Below are 22,488 nucleotides of genomic sequence, written 5' to 3'. Positions count from 1 at the left end.
GTCAAAACTGTTGAATGCCCTGAGCCATTACAATCCTTTATTCATGCAGGAGGTATTTACTGAGTACTTATTATCTCTCAGATACTAAGCAAGACCAGCTTTAAGATATACTATAAATATTTTTTTTAAATCATCACTTTAAGTTGGCTGTAATTTGAATTCACAAATGCTCTGTGTGTGTGTGTGTTTAATGGCAAATGGGGAAGTGTGGTTGAAAGAGTGAAATCAGGAACATTGATTACAGTCTCTATGTCAGAGACTTACCCAGCTACATGGACACACTCTGCAAAGCGAGTATCCCTCCTAGAGTTTATGATTCATATACAGGATGCAAGCTAAAATAAGTCCAATTCAAATGACATCATTTTAGGTATTTTCCTCTTTTATGAAAACGTAATGCACATTAATTTTACATTTTCAAACAGATGAATTAGGGCAGAATTGAATAGAAATAATTGTGTTAGCAAAAGTTTAAACATAATTTCACTAGTATCACTGTCCTATAAGTTGAGACAGAAACTTTTCTGTGTGTTTTTTTTTTTTTTTCTTCCAGTGAAGTGATGCCTTTTGGTCTCAAGGCATCACTTGAAAAGGCAAAGAAGCAACTTGAAGTAACAGAGTGAGAAGAGCTACGGGTAAAAGAGACAGAATTGCTCAGATACCTGAAACCTTTGCTTCCCATTTGCCTCGGTCCCGGGTTTGCAGAGGAACGTCACCCGCTCCTACTCTTTCCTAACGAGCGTATATATTAAGCTCTTTGAAATGTGAGTATTATGGGAAGGATCGCAGTTGCTTTAAATTATAGACGTTGGCAAGTGGTGGGGAGGAGCGGGAGGTTGTTTAAACTGAGAAAGACAGTTGCAAAACTTCGTGCAACAGCATGAGCTCCAAGCTTCAAACACAATCTCATGCTCAGAAGAGCACTTTATTTTTCATCGCGTTATTTTTTGTATTGTTTCGAAGCAGCTTCGAATAAGACACACGTATTTCTGCTTTAAATTTTTTAATGGTTTCTAAATTCATGGGACAACCAAAGCAAGAAAGCCTCATGTTTTGGGGAAAATTTTGACATCAGCCATGCCTAGAAAAGGTAAGCCATTCTCTTGAACTTTTTGCCTCCTGTTTGGCCTTCATCAAAAATATTTACTGGAAGAACTTAAGACAGCTACTTGTAAAGAAATGAGGAACTTGTAGAAAGTATGTCAACAAATGATAAATCAGAGGTTGGAAAACCTCAGCAGTCATGCCTTCTCCTGCTTTCTATTCTGCTTGACGCAAATCTCTGTGAAATAGCTTTGACTATTTGAAAAATGAGATTTCTCTTAGAAAATGTGTGCAAGATATTCCTCAGAATCTCCAACCTGATGCGCCTCACATTCACTAGTGTGGTGATGGGCTCATTTATTTCCCGGGTCAGAGTATCTGTGTTTTCTTATCCCGTTACGTGCAATTCGGCTTCCAGAGCTATGATCTTTCTATTAAGTTGGAAATCTTTCCCATGGAAGATTTTACTATCATTCCAAAAAATTTTCTTAAGTGTGGTTACTATGACTTCTTATAAACTTGTTTTGCAGAATATGTTTTTTAAAGTTAAATAAATCATTTGGCTTTTCCTTTGTAACGACCGGATAAGGATGTTATGGCTCTGATGTCCTAGGAGAAAAAAAGTTCAATTCCATGTTTGTTCATTCTGGTTGCAGTTGACTGACAATGCTAGGGTCTGGTGAGGGTGGCTTTGCCCTCTTGATTGTGCCTTTGATACAAGTAGGGAGCAGAGAGGCTTAGGTATTCCTTGGTTTTCTATGGCAATGATCATATGGGAAGTATGCGGTGGTTTTAGGTGGAGGGACACGTAAATGTGTGATGTGCTGTTCCTATTTCCCTGGGAAAGTCTCTCTTATCAGATTTCCCATCTTTCCGAGACAGAATTCCAGATGCAAATAGCTAGCTATCCACAGAGATCTATCTGCAAATTCTCCCGGCAGGCTTCAATTTTAACAGAGCATTCATTCCTCCACGCACACATATGTACTCACGGGCGGAGGCTAAAAACCTGGTGGGTTTGACCAAGCTTGAGTGCTCTGGGACACCTAGGCGACTTCAGTCTACGAGACCCACTGGTGCAGAAGCAAGAGCAAACGTGCTCATTAGGCCTGGGTGAGAATGTGAGGCTCTGCCCGGAGAAGTGTTCTTGGGTTGGGAAGGGCTTCACCTGCCTTGCCAGACCAGCTGCTGCTCTGTTTCTGGGATATTTTTTCCTTCTGTGTCAAATTCTAATTATATAAGATGGATTATGGTGGCTTCCCCTACCTTTTGTGGTCTCAGTGAGTGAAAAAAAAAAAAAAAAGAGGTTAAGATCAGAAGAAGGACATTACAGAGAGGAGAGAAGGCAGCTTGATCGGCTCATTGCAAGGTGGTCAAGAGAAACTGCTAGCTCCTTTTTCCATCTCCAGTTGTTAATGGAGGAAGTGAGGAATCCACGCCTGCCACTCTGCTCTCCTTCTCCTCCCTGTTTCTTCCCGGCTCTCTCTTCCTCCCTCCACTTCTGTCCATGCCGGCCATGCAAGCTCAAGAGAGGGAGCAGTGGGTTGGACGGACAAGATTATTACCATCTCCTCATCTCCACCATTCCCAGGCCAGTTGGGGAAGCCCCCACCCTATTTGGAGGGGGGGTCTCCATTACCCCACCCCATGACCTCATCACAGGCAGCCAGGGAGCTGGGATGGCCAGCGGTTGCATGGCGCCTGAGTGCACCCTGGGGAAGGGTGCGGCCCAGAAATGCGCAGTGTGGCATGACGTGGCTGCTGGGGAGTGGGGCGCGGACTTCCCATCACGGGCTCTTGTGGAGGCTGGCGGCATTTCTGGAAGCCAGGCCCGCCAGGCCCGCCAGGCCCCACCTCTGGGCCTCAGAAGGCCCCAAAGAGGACAAAAACAAAAAGGCAATTAGAGTTGCTAATGAAGCCCCAAGCCAGCTGACTCATCCAAGGCACAGCCACTGGGGGGCTTTGTAATGAAACCTAGACAACACCCTGGAAAGGACAGGTCAGGTTTGTCCCCAGAAGGACACTGACAAGAGGCCCAATGTGACCTAATCGTGCTCTTCACCTCACAGAGGCTGGGGAGAGGCAACATCTGCGAGGCACAGAGGGGGGACAGTGTTAACTAATGAACTGCCAGGGAGTTCAGGAGTGATGCTCTCCAAACCTGAAAAGGGTTGGAGCCAGACTCAGCCCAGGTCACCAGCTACAGTCATAACCCGCAAGTCTATGACCTGTGACTTAAAGAGCCCCAGGCTCGGGAAATGACCCCCTAGAGCAGCTAGGAAGATTGTGATTCACTAAACTCTGAGTGCCCACTCAGTGCCAGAAACTTTACCGAGGCTCTTTGAGCATGGCTCTTGACAGAGAGACTGAACATTAACAGGAGTGGAGAACACAGATGCCTTTGCACATCAACCTGCTGACATCAAAGAAAGCTCCTCATACAGTTGCATTTGAACTAGGCGTTGGAGGAAGAGTAAAATGTTATGATAAAGGCGAGGTGAGCAAGAACATACAGGCAGAGGTCAGTAAGCAAAGTGCAGAGGTGGAAAGGTCACGGCTGCTCCCATGAACCAAGTAGCTTGGGAAAGCAAAGCTCTGTTGCCCAAAGTGCATCCCAAGGGACATGACTTTCATGGGTTATTAATAAGAGGATAACCAAAAGTACTTCCTGATCAGGCAAATCCAGGAATATGAGAAGCTGTGTATCACAGTGAACCAGAACAGGTTCTAGAGTTACAAATATCTGATTCCAATCCCAGCTCCAACTCTTAAGAGTAAGGAGCTGTAAGAACTTGGACCATTCAAGCATTGATTTCTTCATCTGTAAAGTAAGGATAATAATTATAGCATTTGAGGATTAAATTAAAGAATTCGTATAAAGGGCCTACTATCAAAATATCTGCCATGAAAGAGCTCAATGAATGTTAGCTACTCTTATTAGCTATTAAGAGCTGGTTTCTTTACTGTAGGACTTCTCACACATTTTAGTTTCTTACAACATCCTCTGTCTCTCCATGAGTGGGTCTTTAGAATCTAGTGTTTTCCAAGCGCATCAGAATATAAAACCTTGCCCCCCATCCCAGAAGTATCACACAAACCTGGAATACAGATGGCATGATGGAAAATGGTGAGGCTAAGTTGGCCTAATTAGTTCAGGCCACAGACATGTGTCTTTCCCAACTTATCAATCTCTACCAGCCTCTTCACGCATTATCTGCCATGTTTCTAGAAAACAAAAGCCCTACAACTAGGATTCTCATATCTAAGGAAACTGACTTTAAAACAAAAACAAAAACAAAAACAAAACAAAAAACTATTGTCAACTTTTAGAGGGAAGAGAAAAGTGACAGCAAAGCAAATTGTTGTGGGGAACCTGGGTGGCTCAGTGGTTGAGCATCTGCGTTTGACTCAGGTCGTGATCCTGGGGTCCTGGCATCAAGTCCTGCATTGGACTTCCCGCAGGGAGTCTGCTTCTCTCTCTGCCTCTCTCTCTCTCTCTCTCTCTCTCTCATGAATGAATAAATCTTAAAAAAAAAAGAAAAAAAGCAAATTGTTGTCATACCCAAATTTCACGCCTACAAGGTCAGCCTTTGCCTGTGGTCTGAGAGCTTACAGAAAAGAGGTCAATGCACAGGACACACACTAACTAAACCACGATCACACCTTCAAGGAGTTAACAAATAGCATGGGGAACACAACATGTGAGTCCTAATATCTAAAATGCAAAACCCAGATTTACAAGGAAGACTATCAGAGAGTTCAGATGAATGGGAATTCACAGAAAGGGAGTCTGCAGTTCCCTGGAATAATCAGAGTAGTATGTAACATTCTTTGATGTTTACCACGTAAAAGGAACTATGCCAAGTACTTCACAGTATGGCTGTCCCATATGTACTTCATAAGGCTACATGGTGGATATTGACTTGCCCATATCACAGCGAGAAAACTGAGCCCTAGAGAAATTCAATAACCTTCCAGAGATGTTCTAGGAAGTGAGGGGCAGGGTATGCTCTCAAACTCAGGACCATCTGATGCTGTGCATCTTGCATGCAGGGAAGACTCCTCAGAGGAAGTAATGTGTAATTTAGCCTTGAAAGATAGATAGGGATTGGTGGAAGGGATATCCAGGCAGCAAGAACATTAGTAAAAGCATGAAAGAGGACAGCGTGAGGAGTAGCAGCAAAGCTACCGTGGCAGAAAAGGGCGCACATATAGAGCAGAGGGAAATGAGCTCAGAAGACTTAGATGGAAAAAAAATAACCAGACTTGGTTGTAATCAGATCATAGAAAGCCTTGAATGCCAAACCACAAAGTTCAGATTTCTCTTTTCATGGAATAATCATTAAAAGTTTGTAAACAAAGTAACTCCTTGGAAGTTTATTAGAATGATGATTTAAGATGATTAATCAGTGTCCAGAAGGAGCAGAGACTAATTCTCCAGTTAAGAAGCAATATCTGTCCAGATGAGATAAGAATAGCAGATGTTCACACAGCAGTTAAAGGGTAGAGATGCTCGTTGGGCCCAGTCCCCTAAACCTGCTACAGCAAGGCTCTGACCATCACAGAGTCCTGTCAGAATAATAACTTGGAGGCCTCGCTAAATCCAGATTCAACCCTGTAAAATGAGAGAGGGTAAGAGATGGAAAGGACAGGAGGAGCAAGTTGGTGTCCAACGGCCTTCCAACACTTCAAACTCCATGAAAATAGCCTGCTATGCACTTTTATGGAAATCATTAACTATACAGTTCCCTATTCAATCACATTTCTAGACTGCTTCTCCATATCAAGCAGGCATATTTCCAGAAGAATTTTAGGGTGTGCAAAAGTTTTATGAGTATATAGCCTTGGCAATTACACAGTAATGGTACAGGCATGCAGTGATTGGGGGAGGGTACATTTTAATATATCCTTTCAGAAGAAAATTTACCCATCATCCTGGCTGTGTGCCTTTTGCAAAATTTAGCTGCCTACCTCTTGTGATGGAGGAGTGTTAACTGTAGTTCGTTTTTATCCCATTTCACTGTGAAATCTAATTTGACATTGATGGAATCCTCATCAGGGGATGCTTTGAATTTATCACCATTACCAACTCTTTTATCATAGGTAAATATCTATCAATTTCTTGGATCATTAGCATCTCCTCTTTTCCTTCCCAGTAAAGATCAATGGAATGGTCTTGGAGGGCTTTTGAAAACCTGTCTTTGGACCACACTCCTTGTCCACGTTCATCTCTCCAGCTCCCCATATAGCCACATATCCAGGTATACTAAGTACCACAGGCTGGGGGCTTCAACAACAGAAATTTATATTCTCACAGTTCTGGAGGCACGAAGTCCAAGATTAAGGTATCAGTAGGTTTGGTTTCTTCTGAAGCCTCTCTGCTTGGCTTACAGATGGCTGCCTTCTTGCTGTGTCTTCACATATTCTTTCTTCTATGCAGAGAAGCCCTAGTAACTCCTTGTGTATCCAAACATCTTCTTACAAGGATACCAGTCAGATTGGATTAGGGTCTCCTTAATGGGCCTTATTGTAACTTTATCACAGCTTTAAATGCCTTACCTTCTTGTACAGTCATATTCTGAAGTCCTTCAACCTGGAATTTCAGGGGAACACGATTCAACCCTCAACAACCCAATACCTGTGTATGGTGAACTCCACATTTTCTCAGGCATTCTTTTCTCCATGTCTCATAGGAATTGAGTTCATCCCTTGCCTTTGTATGAATTATGCTGAATCATATCAAATTGCTGACCTTCAACCATTTTATTACCTACCAAAAATGGCAATTTTATATGATTCCGATATAATCTGGAAACGCAACAAAAACTTTGATTCCTGATGACAGTTTTATGTGCCAGACCCCTAAAATATCTCAGAAACTGTTGATCATCCCCCTGTTTGTCCCTGAGGCTGAGATGGAATAGTATCCAAACCGACTTTTAGAATTTTTTTTTAAGATTTTATTTATTTCTTCATGAGAGACACACACAGAGAGAGAGAGAGAGAGAGAGAGAGGCAGAGACACTGGCAGAGAGAGAAGCAGGCTCCATGCAGGGAGCCCAACTTGGGACTCGATCCCAGGACTTCAGGATCACGCCCTGGGCTGAAGGCAGCTGCTCAACTACTGAGCCACCCAGGTGTCCCTAGAATTCTTTTTTAAGATTTTATTTGTTTGAGAGAGAGCACAAGCGAGGGGGAGGGGCAGAAGGAGAGGGACAAGCAGATTCTCCGCTGATGTGGGGCTCGATTCCAGGGCCCTGAGATCATAACCTGAGCCGAAGGCAGATGCTTAACCAACTGAACCACCCAGGCACCCCAAAAAGACTTTTAGAGTTTATCCACATTACAGATCTCACCTCCAGCTTCATTGTACCAGTAACAACACATTCATACTTAATTAGGCAGCACCTTCCATTAAAGCACCACTGGTCAACAGGAAATTCTTTATCATGCCCAAAATATGGCCCCTTTTAATGTTTCTCCATTAGTCCTTGTGTTGCATTTAGCCATAGCAAGGAAACATCCACTTGAAGATGTCACTGTGTGCCTTCCCACCCTCCCCTGGTCTCCCTGCACTTATAGGAAGGACTTGCCCTGGACACCATAGGATTCACCGAGAATATTCATGCCCCTCTTGAAACAGACCTCCAGACCCGAACACCAAATTCCAGATAAGTTTCACATCTAGTGCTAACTCCGTATCAGCTTTCTGGGATGGAGAGTGACTACTTGGAGTCCCACATTGAGAAAGGATCTGAACTCACTCTAGGACTAGCAGGAAAGAATGTAGAATGAAATCAGTGAATTCTAAGGGAGAACCGGGTACTTTCTAGAGCTGGTCTAGCTACTACTTTGCATACTGTCTACAGCCCAGGCTGCAGGGAATCCAATGTCCAATTAACGCTCTCTGACTTAAATACTCCATTTTTCTTGATGCTAAACAAGGATCCACTTTGCTAGTAAGCCCATCTCATACAACACGTGGGTTATTTTTTAAACTTAGTTGTAGCAAAGCCAACTTTGACCCATGTTGTGGTATTGCTTTTCTTCACAGTTACCTAGAATGAAGAATCAGGAACTGTGCTTGCTCTGTGTGTATTTTCAGCCCTAACCCTTCCTAGTTGTGCAAGTTATTTGAACTCTGAGCCTCTGTTTGCTCATCATCGAAAATGGGAATAATATATTCCTATTCTACTGGATTCTGGAAATAGTTGATGTGATATGATGTAAGAAAAAGTATGTGAGCTAGAAAGTGATACAAATTTTTGTTATTGTTCGGAGCCTGATACTTTTGGCCAGCCATCTAATGTTTCCCTCAGCCTCGTTTTTATGGGATTGCTTCTAACTGGACACACTGACATCTAGTAGGGGATTAAAACAAAAGCACAAGGAAGAGAAAGGAATACACACAGGATACTCGGTAAATGGACTTGCATGTGAATGAAACGTGTTAAGGGAAAGGATTTCAGCCAAGAGGCAAGTGTTTCCATGATGCCGTCAAAACAGAGTGACAAAATCCAGACTGGCTTTTCCGGGCTTGTTTTGATCAGCCAAGGCCTCAGGATGTTTGTTTTGCGATGATTTATGCTCCCCATTTGCTCTCACGGTTCTACATACTTTTGTTCTAATACTTTTTCCTGCAAAAGAAAGTGTACCCATTTCTCTGTCTTATCAACAGCACATGAGCAGAGCTCTAGGCAATACATTAAGTCATGGGCTACCATCCTAAAGCTATTGGACCTCGCAGGAAGTGTACATGAGTAAGTGAGAGGTAGAGACCCTGGGGACCTAGGGCAGCATGCTCCCCCTGAAGTGGGCAGTATCTGTGGGGCAAAGTGGCCTCATGGTGCTTAGATCTAAAGATATTTCAAGTAAGTCCATATATCTGCATTTGTATGTGAAATGTTCCTTTTCAAAAAACACTTACTGTAATAAAAGAGGGGGGTACCTGGGTAGCTCAGTCAGTTAAGCATCTACCTTAGCTCAGATCATGATCCCAGAGTCCTGGAATCCAGCCACACCTTGGGCTCCCTGCTCAGCTGGGCATCTGCTTCTCCCTCTGCCCCTCCCACCCCCTTGTGCTCTCTCACATGTGCGCTCTCTCTCTCTCTCTCTGTGTTTGAAATAAATAAATAAATCTTAAAAAAAAAACTTACTGTGCTTTGACCCTTAGAAATGGCAATTTTGCATGACTCAATATAATCTAGAGACAGAAACAAAGATCCCACTTTCTTGTTGTGTGGGAAATCTCAAGAGCCTTTGCTCTTCAAAAAACTTTCCTTTGAAAGATGAATGGATAAAGATGTGGTCTATGTATACAATGGAATATTACTCAGCCATGAGAAACGACAAATACCCACCATTTGCTTCAACGTGGATAGAACTGGAGGGTATTATGCTGAGTGAAGTAAGTCAATCAGAGAACAAACATTATATGGTCTCATTCATTTGGGGAATATAAATAATAGTGAAAGGGAATATAAGGGAAGGGAGAAGAAATGTGTGAGAAATATCAGAAAGGGAGACAAAACATAAAGACTCCTAACTCTGAGAAACTAACCAGGGGTGGTGGAAGGGGAGGAGGGCGGGGGTTGGGGGTGAATGGGTGACGGGCACTGAGGGGGGCACTTGACGGGATGAGCACTGGGTATTATTCTGTATGTTGGTAAATTGAACACCAATAAAAAATAAATTTATTATAAAAAAAATAAAATAAAATAAAAAACTTTCCTAAACAGGGCAGCCCCAGTGGCGCAGCAGTTTAGCACCGCCTGCAGCCCAGGGCATGATCCTGGAGACCCTGGATCGAGTCCCACGTCAGGCTCTCTGCACGGTGCCTGCTCTCTCTCTCTCTCTCTCTCTCTCTCTCTCTCTCTCTGAATAAATAAATAAAAAATCTTAAAAAACAACTTTCCTAAACAAACATGCGCACAGATGCACACAACACTAACAGCTATACTTAACGGAGTGCATGCCCTCCCCATAAGGTACTTGTGTGGTAAAGCCTTCTTTAATCCTTTCAGAACTCCCAATAAGGCTGATGCTGCTTAGCAGTTTTTACAAATGAGACCCAAAATCTCACCATCAGTTAGCTGTGACCCATACATACCTGAGCATATAATCTCCTGGCCAACAGAGCTGGTATCCTTGTGTTCTTTGGATTGGAGGAGGAAATGTGAAACTTGTGTCACTGCCCACCTCCCAGACATGGGCAGGTTGGGGTGAATGCTGATTCTCCTGGCCTCCTATGGGAATCCTCAATCTCCATACCCCTTGTCTTTGTGCACTCAGGCCACCATAGCGAAATAATGCCACAGCCTGGGACTTGAACAACAGAAATCTACCTTCTCATAGTTCTGGAGGCTGGAAGTCTAAGAGCAAGGGGCCGGCAGGGTTAGTTTCTTGTGAAAACCCTTCTTTCTGGCAGACAGCTGCTTTCTCCCTGAGTCTTCACATGACAGAGAGAGAGAGAGAGAGATCTGGTGTCTCTTCCTCTTATGAGGACACCAGTCCAATTGGATTAGAGGCCCATTCCCATAACTTTCTTCACCTTAATTACCTCCTTAAAGGTCTTATCTCCAAATATAGTCACATCGAGAATTAGGAAGGGCTTCATTATGTAAATAGGGGAGGGAAATACCATTAAGTTCCTAACACCTCCAGCCCTTTCCATGGAAACACCATGTTCCCCTTCCATTGAGACTCCATCTCTCCTGCCATTTTCTTTATCTTCCGATTCACACCCCTTGTCCTGCTCCTACTCACCCTCTTCACTCAGCCAGCTCCCTTCCCGTCCCACCACTTTTTAAAAAGCTTTATTTATATATTTGAGACAGATTGGGAGAGACAGAGAGATCACAAGCAGGGGGAGGAGCAGAAGCAGAGGGGAGAAGCAGACTCCCCACTGAGCAGGGAGCCCAACGTGGAGCTCTATCCCAAGACCCGGAGATCATGACCTGAGCCGTAGGCAGATGTTTAATCCCCTGAGCCACCCAAGCACCCTCTACTTCTCTCTTCTACACAGTATTTCCTTTCCCTGCCCCCTCCCACATTCGCCACCTATCTCTGTCTTCTGCTTTTCCTGCCCATCTCTCTTCCATTCCAGCCACCTCCTTCTCCAAAATCCTGTCCTCTTCCCATTTTCTCCTCACCCTCTTCTCCAAGCCTCCCCCGTCGGGCCTAGCCTCCATCTTTGTGGGTACGCATGCCCCCCAGCACTGGAGAGCCTAGCACCGTGCCTGGCACAGAACGGAAACGCCATTCGTGTCAGCGTGGCCTTCCCACACGCGATTGGAGCTCAGTTCAAAGACAAGTGCAAAATGAAGCAGTTTTAAGAGGAAATAGAAAATCAAAGCCATGAGCTGGAGGACGGGCAAAATGTGCAAACCACAAGGATGAATCCGGTTACCATGATTGAGCGTGAAATTTCACTTCCTGGCAGCCAAACCCAATCTTTTCAGACATCAAGCGCCTCGTGTATTCTCTGGTGAGTTCAGGATGCAAGGTCGCAGGAGGGGGGTGATGACTTCCCTTTCTGTTGCCCTGACTCCATCCCACCATGGAACAAGTGTCCTTCCCCACGTCTCAGCTCACTTTTCCGTCCCAACCTCTCCACCACCGTGTTGCATTAAAATCTCACTCACATCCTTTTTAAATGTTGTTTTGTGGGGCAAAGCATGCAAATCTTATAATTAAGGCAATTGGTAGCTGAAGTTGTTGCCATGGTGTTGCTAGAGGGAATGTGCAATCCATGGTTAATCAGAAAAGCTTTCTGAGTCAGGTTCAAGGGACAGCTGGCTGGTTTGGGGAGAAAGGGACCACAGAATTGAGGGAGGGATGGGGAAAAGGAATGGTGGGGGGAGAGGTGGAAAGAAAGGTTTTGCTGAATCCTTACCTTTTTCCCTAAAGACATTCCTTTGTCCCATCTTTCCCAATCCTGCACTCTTTCCTTTTCTTATCACCAATACTTCCCCTGAGACCCTCAGAGAAACCTTGCCTCTCCCTCCCAGCAAAAACCTGGTCCTTCAGGTACCACACTTCCTACTGAGCAGAGAAGACGAGAGCCACCACAGCAAACTTTCTGTGTCGTTATTGACTTGGCCGTTCTCCCAGACATGTGGCACGCTTGGTCCCTGCCCCACCTGATGCCACCACTGCTCTATGACTCCAGACACCACCTGTTCACATGGCATTGCCAAGCAGAACAGAGGTGGCCTGGGTGATGAGAAGAGGAGAAGCATGAACACAAAGGCACACATAGAAGGATGGCAGGGTCCCACTCCAGAGAAGGGAAAAGGGGCATGAGATACAAGACCAATTTCAGGTAGTTGAATCTCCCTCAGGAAGGATTTCTGAAGGAGTTCTCCCAAGATTTGGCATTAATTACTTAGGATTCTTTTTAAGATTTATTTATTTATGTATTCATGAGAGAGAGAGGCAGAGACATAGGCAGAGGGAGAATCAGGCTCCCCATAGGTTGCTGGATGTGGAACTTGATCCCAGGACCCCAGGATTACAACCTGAGCCGAAGGCAGATGCTCAACCACTGAGCCACCCAGGTGCCCCAAATCCATGGAGGATTTGACCTGAGTTAAAATAGCAGCTCTCTCATTTTCTAGGCTTGTGTTCTGAGGCAACTAACTCTCCTGATTCCATTTCCTGGCTGTAAAAAATAAGGAAAATAGTATCCTTCTCATCAAAGTTGCTGTGAGGATATAATATGGTGCTCAATCAATCATAGCTAACAATATTCCTGGTACCTCTGTTGAGATGCAGAAGAGAAAGCATTAGATATACAGGGTTATTAAGTTGTTTGGATCATGGAGTATAAGATTTTCCTTCCTTCTTTCCTGTCCTCCCTCCCTCCCTCTCTCCTTCCTTCCTTCCCTCCCTCCCTCCCTCTCTCCTTCCTTCATTCCTTCCTCCCTCCCCTTCCCTTCCTCCTTATCTCTTTCCCCATAGCCATCCAGCTATACCCTGAACCTATATTCAGTAAGCTCCTGATGAACCAAGAATTCCAGATTCCTTTAGCAACACGATAGCAACGACCCCAACTATAACTTGCCTTACTCACAAAATTGCATTCTAAACAGGATTTGGGTGACGCCCTGAAAGAGATTCAGAAGAAGTGTTCAAGCAGGGGAAACAGAGCTTTGCAGTGTTATATGAATGAAGGAGAGGAGTCAACTTAGCTGTAATTCTCAACTTTAGCTGCCCCTTAGTCATCGACAGGGGGGCTTTGAAAAATCCCGGCACCCAGGCTGTACCCTAGACCTAAACATAAGGACTTCTAGAGGGTGGAATCCAAGCATCGATCATTTTTTTAAAGCTCCCCTCCCCAGGTGATTCTAATATGCAGCCAAGATTGAGAACTGCTGTTTGAAAGGAAGTGCTGGCCGTCAGGCTGGAAAGCTGTAGAGTTGACAAGGCTGTAGGGGCAATATGAGCACAGTGGTGACTTTCTAGACTCGAGAGAGACCTTTCAGGAGAACTGTGGAAACAGAGTAGGCTGTGAAAGGAGCAAGAGGTTGAGAAGAGGCTACAGGCCTCAAGGCTCCATCCTTCAACAAATGTGGCAGAACTGGAAGGGAAGGGTAAGGAACAGAGCTTGAGGAGTTAGTGAAAGCAAAATAATTTCTTCCTAGAATATGGGAGACCTGAATATATTTGAGCCAGAGATGAGTCTACGGTATCTTGTATGCTTGCAATTTAAATTTTGGAACATAGTGAAAAAATGTTTGCATCGATTTGGTAAATTTCATCTGGACCATTTCTGGTTCATCACAGAGTCCTGACCAAATGTGCTCTCTGCTTTCTACCTCATCCCTTGGTTCATTTTAACTGTCGCTTGTTATATTTTCTGCTGTGTGTCAAATACATCACTTGATTACCACTGGTAAGCCTCACAAAATCCTATAGAGTGACTGCTTCCCATCTTAGAGATAAGGAAATTCTTCAGGTGAGGAAATGAGATTCAGAGAGGGTAGGTGGTTACTCAGAGTCAGTAAGTGGCAAAGCGGGGTTCAGACCTGGATCTGTCTGACCCCAAAGTCCATGAGTCTTTTCAGCCTTACCATTGCACCACCAGATAAAACACAAATTCAGTCTTTGGAGAGCTGCATGCTCCCATCAAAACCCACCAAATGACAAAAACTGACCTGGAAAGTCATGTCCCAGCACTGGGCCCTCTGAGTGAAATGATAGAAAGAGTGGAAGATGTATCAGAGTCTGCAGCTCCGACTCTAGGTTGCAGAGAGCTTGAGCAAGAAGGGGTGGGCATGGGGTCATTGGCATCACTCACATCGGTGCCCGGGGAGATAGTGGAGGAACAGCCAGACCCGGGATCGCCTGCAGCTGACACTAACCTGAAAATGCAGCATCTTGAGCTCAGGTGTGGCAGGGTTCAGACAGAAACAGCCACACTCAACACCGTTTCTCCGCACCACCTGCTCACTCCTTCCTCCTTCCCTGGACGTGTAATCCTGCTGACCTCTGACATATGCCAGCTCATTTGGCCACCTTTACTTGCTGAAACCAAATCTCTACCTCCTTTCATTAGCCCTGAAAACTGATTAATGTCTGTTTGCAAGCAATATTTTCTTTCTGTACATCCTGGTATATATGGTCCAGAGGGCTACTTTGATTTCTGGAATATTAGCTTAGAGGAGAAAGAAATCTAATAAAAAATATAATATTAGCTCCAAATAGCTGCATAATCTGTGTCAAAGAGCTGATTTCCATTTGGTTGCCATCTGTAGGTATTATTATTAGTTATCCCTTGCACTCAGATGGGGGACCGAGCAAAACATTGCTTTCCTTTCCAATCAAAAAGCCTAGAAATTGCTGATGCAATGTCTACATGAAAGAGCCAGTGACATTTTTTGTTGCCTTTTAAAAACATATTTTAATATCATATTTTAAAAGCAACTGGCCAGCAAGTTCATTCCAGGACAAGTTTTAGATTCTTTGCAAATCAAGTTGGGTAAGACCATAACAGAGACTGTTTAGTTTGGACAGAAAAACTACCAACATGCCCATAAAAGGGAGAACTGGCTGAGCATTTTACTTTCAGCTCTTATTTTCAGATTTTCTTCAAAAGTTAAAGAAAAATTTGAAAGAAGCCATACGATAGACCCATAAAACACAAACACCTCAAATAGAGCTTGAGTCTCAGACCGAATCCAACCAGGGATTTTGTGGTGATTCAGACGAAATTCCTGTCTATGATATCCCTAACTGATTATAAAAGTCATCGGAATAAAGGAAATGTGGACAGTTGCTGAGTGCCCACTTTGTCTGACACATACTTCATGTCACTGTTAGACAAGCATTATCTCATTATGTCTTCCCAGTCACTCCCTGAGATTAGTATTATTCCCATTTACCAGGAAAGAAAAAGAAGCTGGGTTATTTGTGCAATAATGAAAATACTATTTGTCCATAATGTGTTTGAACCAATAAATGGATGAATCTCAGAAGGTAATCAAATATATATATAATTTAGATATAAAATATATAAATAAAAATATGTATTATATATTATGAATAAAATATATATTATAAATAATATACATGTAATATATAATATATAAAAATATATATAATTTATATATATAATATATATATTTGTAAGGTTTTTAAATTTATTTATTTGAGAGAGAGATAAGATGAGTGGGGAGAGCAGCAGAGAAACAAGCAGACTCTCTGCTGAGCCGGACCCTGGGATCATGACCTGAGCCAAAGTCAGATTCTTAACCCACTAGTCACCCAGGCACCTATATATATATATATATATATATATATATATATATTTATATATCTTTTTTTTTTAATTCCTTTTTAAAGGGAATTCTATAGGGATGACTAGGTGGCTCAGTGACTGTCTGCCTTTGGCTCAGGTCATAATTCTGGAGCCCTGAATCAAGTCCCACATCAGGCTCCCCACAGAGAGTCTGCCTCCCCTTTGCCTATGTCTCTGTCTCTCTCTCTCTCTCTCTCTGTATTTCCCATGAATAAATAAATATAATCTTTAAAAAAAAAGAATTCTATGAAGTAAATAGATACATTAATGATTTTATCATTGTGGACTGGAGCATACAAATGAAATTTCAAATGATAGTGCATAACAAAAAAGGACATTTTGAAGTAAAATAAATACATATATATCTAATTTTATGTATATTTGATATATATATTGAGATGGATAGATAGATGATAGATAGATAGATAGATAGATAGATAGATAGATAGATAGATAGATGATAGATAGATAGATATCAATTCTAATGTATCAATTCTAATCCTTGGAAATCAGAAGCTGATGTATTGTGTGTCCAAAGCTTCAGTCAAGGTACATAGCAGTATTTGTGGATCTCTGTGATGAAGTGCTGCTAGCCCTTCCTCTTCCACAGATGTTTTGTGGAAGGCTGATTGTGTGCACTTAATCCTCATCAAAAGTTATCTGCCAGCTTGGGAAAATAAGGCTCATAAGTCCCAAATTTCAAAGGAGAGGAGGCTGGACAAGGTCTTGAAGAAATAAGAGGACACACGTGTCCTGTGGGACATAGCAGAAAAGACTCACATATGGAGTCTCCAGTGAAGGCCAAGTAGCCCTTGGCTGTGATCAGAGTAAAATGTTATGGAAGGAAAGTAGTAAGATATAAGTTAGATAAGGTTTGGATAAGAGTTCAAACTGTGATAGACTCAATACAGGAGAGGTAATGTTGACTTTATCCTAGGAACTAGGGAACCCATCAGAGCTCTTGAGTGAGGGAGAGATATGAGATACAGAATTTTAGAAGGATTAGCCTGGCCAAGGTGTGAGAGAGGGACAGAGTGTGGGGAGGACAGATGGAGAACTTTACTCAGAAGGATTCCATGACACTCTGAAGGCCATGGCTGTTCTCTGCATGCCATCTGGGCTCTGCTGTGTCCTATTCGGAATGAAGCAGGCATCTTTAGTCTGTTTGTGCTCCACCCAATAGCTCATGTTGAATGGACTAAATCCCGTGGCCTTTGATGTGGAAATCTCATCCTGACAATGAAGGAATTCTAGGAACTCTTCCAGCCAAGAAAGTCCACCCGCTAAAGACAGAGGCCCCATACACTCATGTTGACCTTAGGAAGCAGGAACACAAGATAAGGGGAAAGCCAATGGGGGAAAAATGTACTTGTCTCCTAAAGGATTTTTCCCAATGCTGAAGAGACAAATTTAAATTACAGGCCCCAAAGCATAAATTGTCAGAATATAAAATGCACTTGAACTTGTTTAATACTTAGAGATCAATTTCCCAGAAAGACATTGCTGCCTCCCTCCACCCTTGTTCATGTATGCAGGTGTGACACCACTAGATGCTTGCTTTTAGAAATTGATGCATTAAAAATATCCTTGCGAGGCCTTGCTTGGAGGCAAATAATGGGTCCCTGCTGTGTACAGGTTGTAAAAATTCAAGAAGACTGTGTGGGAAAAGGGGCTGGAAAGCTCCGATTGAATCTCAGTTCATTTAGCCAGATGATCTGGGGCAAATTCATTCAGCTGCAGAATCATAATGAAAGCACAAGGATCAGATGAAAGAATGTAGGTAACAGCATCAGACTGGAAGGAAGGAGCCCACACAGCAGTGAGCAGGGCTCTAAATCAATATCTGCAGCCCCAGGCTGGAGATGCAAATGAAAGCTCTGGGCCCCAGTGAAGACCATGAAAGCTAGACCCTACTGCTCTACCTTAAGAGGGCACCAGCTGCTGGAATGCTCTAAATGTATTTTCTGGTTTTTAAATAATAGCAGCTAATTCAGATCAGTTAAACCCCAAATAAAACAGCAGATCAAACTTGACTGCCAGTTTGCAAACAAGGACTGACAGCTTGCACACTCATGCTCAACCCCACGTTGGCCACTTGCTAGTTGTGTGGGTTTAAACAAATTCCACACCTTCTCTGAAGCTTACTTTTCTCATCAAGAAATGTGGATCTTGATGGGATAAGCACTGGGTGTTATTCTGTATGTTGGCAAAGTGAACACCAATAAAAAACAAATTTATTAAAAAAAAAAAAGAAATGTGGATGATAAGGGTCATGCAGAGGGCAGTGGCAGAGATGAACTGAAACCAAGTGTAAAGTGCTCTGTAAAGCAGGTCAGAAGCCCTGGCTGCAACAGGCATTAACCCTTTCATTGATGGTCTGCCTAGAGGTCTGGTGGGTGGGAGGCTGGCCTCCATCCAGTTTCCAGTCCCCCATAATGTTCAATAAGTAGTGACAGTTATTATTAAGGTTTGTTCAATTAAAGTTTGTCTCTTGCACCTGCTCCTCATATCCAGAATGGTTTTCATGCCACTTGAAACCACCCTGCATCAAGGGGGATAATATCTGAGAAAGAGGCAGGCCTATCTCTGACTGTTAGAGGACACATGACACTTAAATGACTCCTCACAGGACAGAGCGATATGGTTAGAACTGAGCTGGTCTCTGCAGCTGGGGGGACCCCTGACAAATATGGGTTTGTCATCAGGGGCCTGGCAGGGCAATAACCATGGCCTGGCCCATGGAAAAGGCCTGCAGTGGCCTCCTTTTGGCCAGGCAGCCATTCTCCAGATAGCTAGTGAGAGCTTTAGAACTGGAGCAGGTGACCAGGCATTGGAGAGTGGGGTCTATGAGCAAAAAGAATCCATCAGTCTTTTAAAACCCATACAGTCAATTCTTAAAATTCCCAGTAGTTCTGTTCTATGTAAAGTCATTCCAAAAACTGAATTAGCAAATCCTGAATCTCTGCTCCTGGGGAAAACACAGGGTTAGGGTCCTGCCAGGTTCTGATCACGTTTTCAGCAGTGGATCAACATATAACCTTGTTTTACATGTGTTTCTGTTTAAAGGCACTTTATTTAATGTGTATTGTTGATTCATTAACATTGAACTCATGGCCAACAGCACAGTAACTCATGCCTGAATGAAGCTTTTCTTTCATGGTTTCTCCCTAAGGCACCTCACAGCCCTCTTGTGCTTAGGGATCACTGGATAGGACTTTTATGCTTGGGGACCATTTGAACAACAAAATCACCCCTCCAAAAAAAAAAATAAATAAAAAAAATAAAAATAAAAAAAAACCTCTAAGTGCTCAAAATGTGGTACTAAATAGACTTGCTAAAAGAATACTTGTTTATAGTATGAGAAATTGAAAGAAGAAGGGAATGCATCCCCTGGTCTGATCTTAGCTGGGAACATGCATGTCAGGGTCTCAAATTTTTGCTGCTCTGCATATATCTGCAAATGACCATGAAAGCACCTTGAGTATTGATTTGTATTCACCAATAAATTTCAGCAAGTAGGCAAATTCACAAGTACAGAATTTGAGAGTGTATCTAAAATCCTTTCACATACTTTATATATGAGACATAATATTTACACATAAAGTCAGCCTAGCAGAGCTCTGGTCAATTCATATCAACTCAGTATTTATCTAAGACCTGCAAGTATTAACTAGCCCAGAAGACACAATGGTTTTCAAAAAAAAAAAAAAATCTATTGTAAAGTTGGGTCTCTTTTTCTCCAAAGGACATAGACCCCAAATGGAATTACTACTGAGACAGCTTTCCAAGATACTACATCAGCCTCTTGCATATTTTAGCATTAAATAATAGAAAACTGTCTTCCTGTTGAATCGGATTCTCTTTCTGGAACTTTTCTGAATTGATCCTAGTTCTGTCATTGGGAACTATACAGAACAAGGCCAGCCCTCCTTCCACATGGCGGTCTATCAAATATTTGAAGGCATTACCAGTTCCCTCTTCCAAGACAGTGATGTTCATCACTGCCATCCCTAAAAATGTCCTTATTTTCACCATCTTTGTCATTTTCTTGGAATATGCTCTAATCCATCAGAAATTAACTGCTATCACCCACTTAGGCCCTAGAATAAAATGAGTAGACTCAAACTCTGCTGATAGGACAGTTAACTTAAGTACTTTCACCGGGGTGTAACTTGGCAGTATATATGAAATTCTTTAAAATAGGCATATCCTTCTATGTCTTAAAATTTATTCTAAGTAAATACTGAAATTTTGTTATAAGGATGTTCATTACAGGGTTCTTTACAATTCCAGCATGTGGTAATAATCTAAACATCCAAGAATAGAACAATATTAAAGAAAGTATGGTACATCGACAGCCATTAAAGACTATGTAGCCATTAAAGTGACAATGTGAACAAATCTACATCAACTTACATAGCTATTTATATAATCGTAATACAAAAGACTATAAAAGAGTGGGTAAAAAAAAGAGTGGGTACAATCTGATTGAATTTTTATTAAAACATCCATCTACACTTCTAGAAGTGAAGAACAACATTCGCAAGAGGTTAACGCAGGCTCTTGAAGGTTTAACTCCAAGCATTTCCCTTCTTCTTCATCTATTTTTCCTGCAATAATCTATTACATTTATAGTAAAGAAAAACAATTCTATGTAATGTTTATAAAGATTAAAATTAAAACAACTTTGGTACTTCCCCATTGCTTCCAGCAAAGTGTCCAAACACCCTGGCTTGGGACATGAGACCTTTTATGATCTTACCCCTTAGAGTTCATCTCCTAAAATGCCACACACACAAGCACATTCTAAAATGCCCCAGATATGCATCACTCTGTTCCACCTTATACCTTCTGCTTGAGATATCCTCTAGGTTTCAAAAGATATGGGGAGATAATTCAAAATTACACCATTGACAAATGGCAAAACCAGTCCAGGCTGCCTGTCTCTGGAACCCATGCTGTCCCCCATGACCCAGATGAAAAACTGAGACAGTCAAGGTGATATTTGTCTAATTATCTTTGTGCCATATTTAATCTCAGCATAGGCAAATACTTAACACTGTTTATGACATTGGGGAAGAGAAAAAGCCCTGAAATAATGTTCTTTCCATTGTCCTATAGACAGAAAGTCAAAATGATTCCAGAAGTGTGTTTCTCCCTTTTGATAAGGATGATTGAGGGTATTTGGAGCAATATCTTAGCCAGACATTAAAGCTCAGTTTGCAAACAGCCCCATGCCCTGTTTAGTCAGATTTCACTAATATGGTCTACTTTGACTTCTTTGTCTCTTTCATTATAAGAATGTAATATTGGGTTTCAAAATCCAAATGGCATAAATAAATTCCAGATGTCTTCCCAAATCCCTAAATCTCCCATTAGAATAAAGAGAGACACAGCCATACATGAGTAGGTGGTTACATTTTAATTCACTGAAAAACTGAAAGGATCTCTGAGCAGTTGGTCAGACTTTCTTCCACAGAAAAATTACAGGAACTCTTTTGAGTTTCTTAAGGAGCTGAGTCCTCAAGATTTACAGCCCAACTGTTTGACATATGTTCTGCTTTATTTCTTCCCTCAATGGGTGAAACAGTGTCATTGTGAATGCAGGGCCTCAGGGCCAGGCTTCTCAATTCCAATCTAACTGGATGATTTTGAGCAAGTCACTTAACGTCTCTATTCCTCACTTTTCTCATCTAAAATGGGGATAGTCACGGTATCTACTTCGTGGGGTTGTTGGAAGAATGAATGGGTTAATAATTGAAAGTATTTAGCACAGTCACACACAGCAAAATGCACTCATTATCACCTAATAGATATGTTTCTGAGGAGCTGAGTGAGGTCCTCAGTGGCTAAAAAATTCCTTTATCTTTTCCATCTTGATAAGTAGGGTAAGTCTCTTTAACCTTGCATTGAGAAGACTCTCATCCTTCCTTCTGTGAGTTACTAACAAGCTAACTTCCCCTCCCCTCCTCCCCTAAGCTTGGCCGAGGCCCACACATGCAACTACCTGAGTCCACGTCCCTGATTTCAATGCCTGGGCCACATCATCCCACCGATCTTGCATCCAGGGCAACTCCACACATGAAAGTGTAAAACCTCTGTCTTCAGAAGATTTGTGGAGGGAACTTGACATCTCCAATTAACTGAAGGAGATTATATCTGTAAAACACCAAAGTACCATAGCAAGTGCTCAAAAATCCTAGTTTTCTTCCCTCATTTCTCCTTCACCATTAATGATGTTTGCAAGAAACACTTACTCATACCCGTAGAAGACCTTCATTGCTAACCTTCAAGAAAGAACTTACAGTCTGTATATCCTTCAGCATCTCAGCCTCACACCTCTAGACCACACATCCGTGCCAGAGGGCAACATTACAAATCTGGCATGATTTAACACTTGGCACGTCTTTTTTTATCTCTCCACAGCAATGAAAGCTTGTGGGATATTCTGATATTTACAAATCATGTTCACATACATCACCTTCCTCACTCTTTGTCTCAACTCCGTAAGTAGGTATTATTATTACTGTTGTTGTTGCTACTGCTATCATGATAATTCTGCATGCTGGGAAATTAAAGCCTTAACAAATGAAAAAACTTGCCCTAAATTATTCAGCTGATCTGTGACTCAGTAAGATTTAAAA

The 22,488-nt window shown here is 42.4% G+C and overlaps 1 protein-coding gene across 3 annotated transcripts in view; it reads left to right on the top strand.

Moving 5' to 3' along the window:
* The first annotated feature begins 261 nt into the window (after window positions 1-261).
* The window catches only part of C1QTNF7 (C1q and TNF related 7), a 104,344-nt gene continuing 82,117 nt past the window's right edge, over window positions 262-22,488 (top strand). For 2 of the 3 annotated variants that reach the window (XM_077877313.1, XM_077877336.1), the window contains exon 1: window positions 835-1,090. In XM_077877313.1, the coding sequence (XP_077733439.1) occupies window positions 1,078-1,090 (13 nt within the window). In that variant the 5' untranslated portion in view covers window positions 835-1,077. Of the gene's footprint in view, window positions 371-553; window positions 765-834; window positions 1,091-22,488 lie in introns of those variants that run through there. The other variant, XM_077877343.1, reaches the window with a different exon arrangement.

The sequence above is a fragment of the Canis aureus genome, chromosome 2, assembly GCF_053574225.1.
Source record: "Canis aureus isolate CA01 chromosome 2, VMU_Caureus_v.1.0, whole genome shotgun sequence".
Classification (NCBI taxonomy): Eukaryota; Metazoa; Chordata; class Mammalia; order Carnivora; family Canidae; genus Canis; species Canis aureus.
Note: the sequence above shows the minus strand (reverse complement) of the source record. Positions and strands in the feature narration are given on the sequence as shown.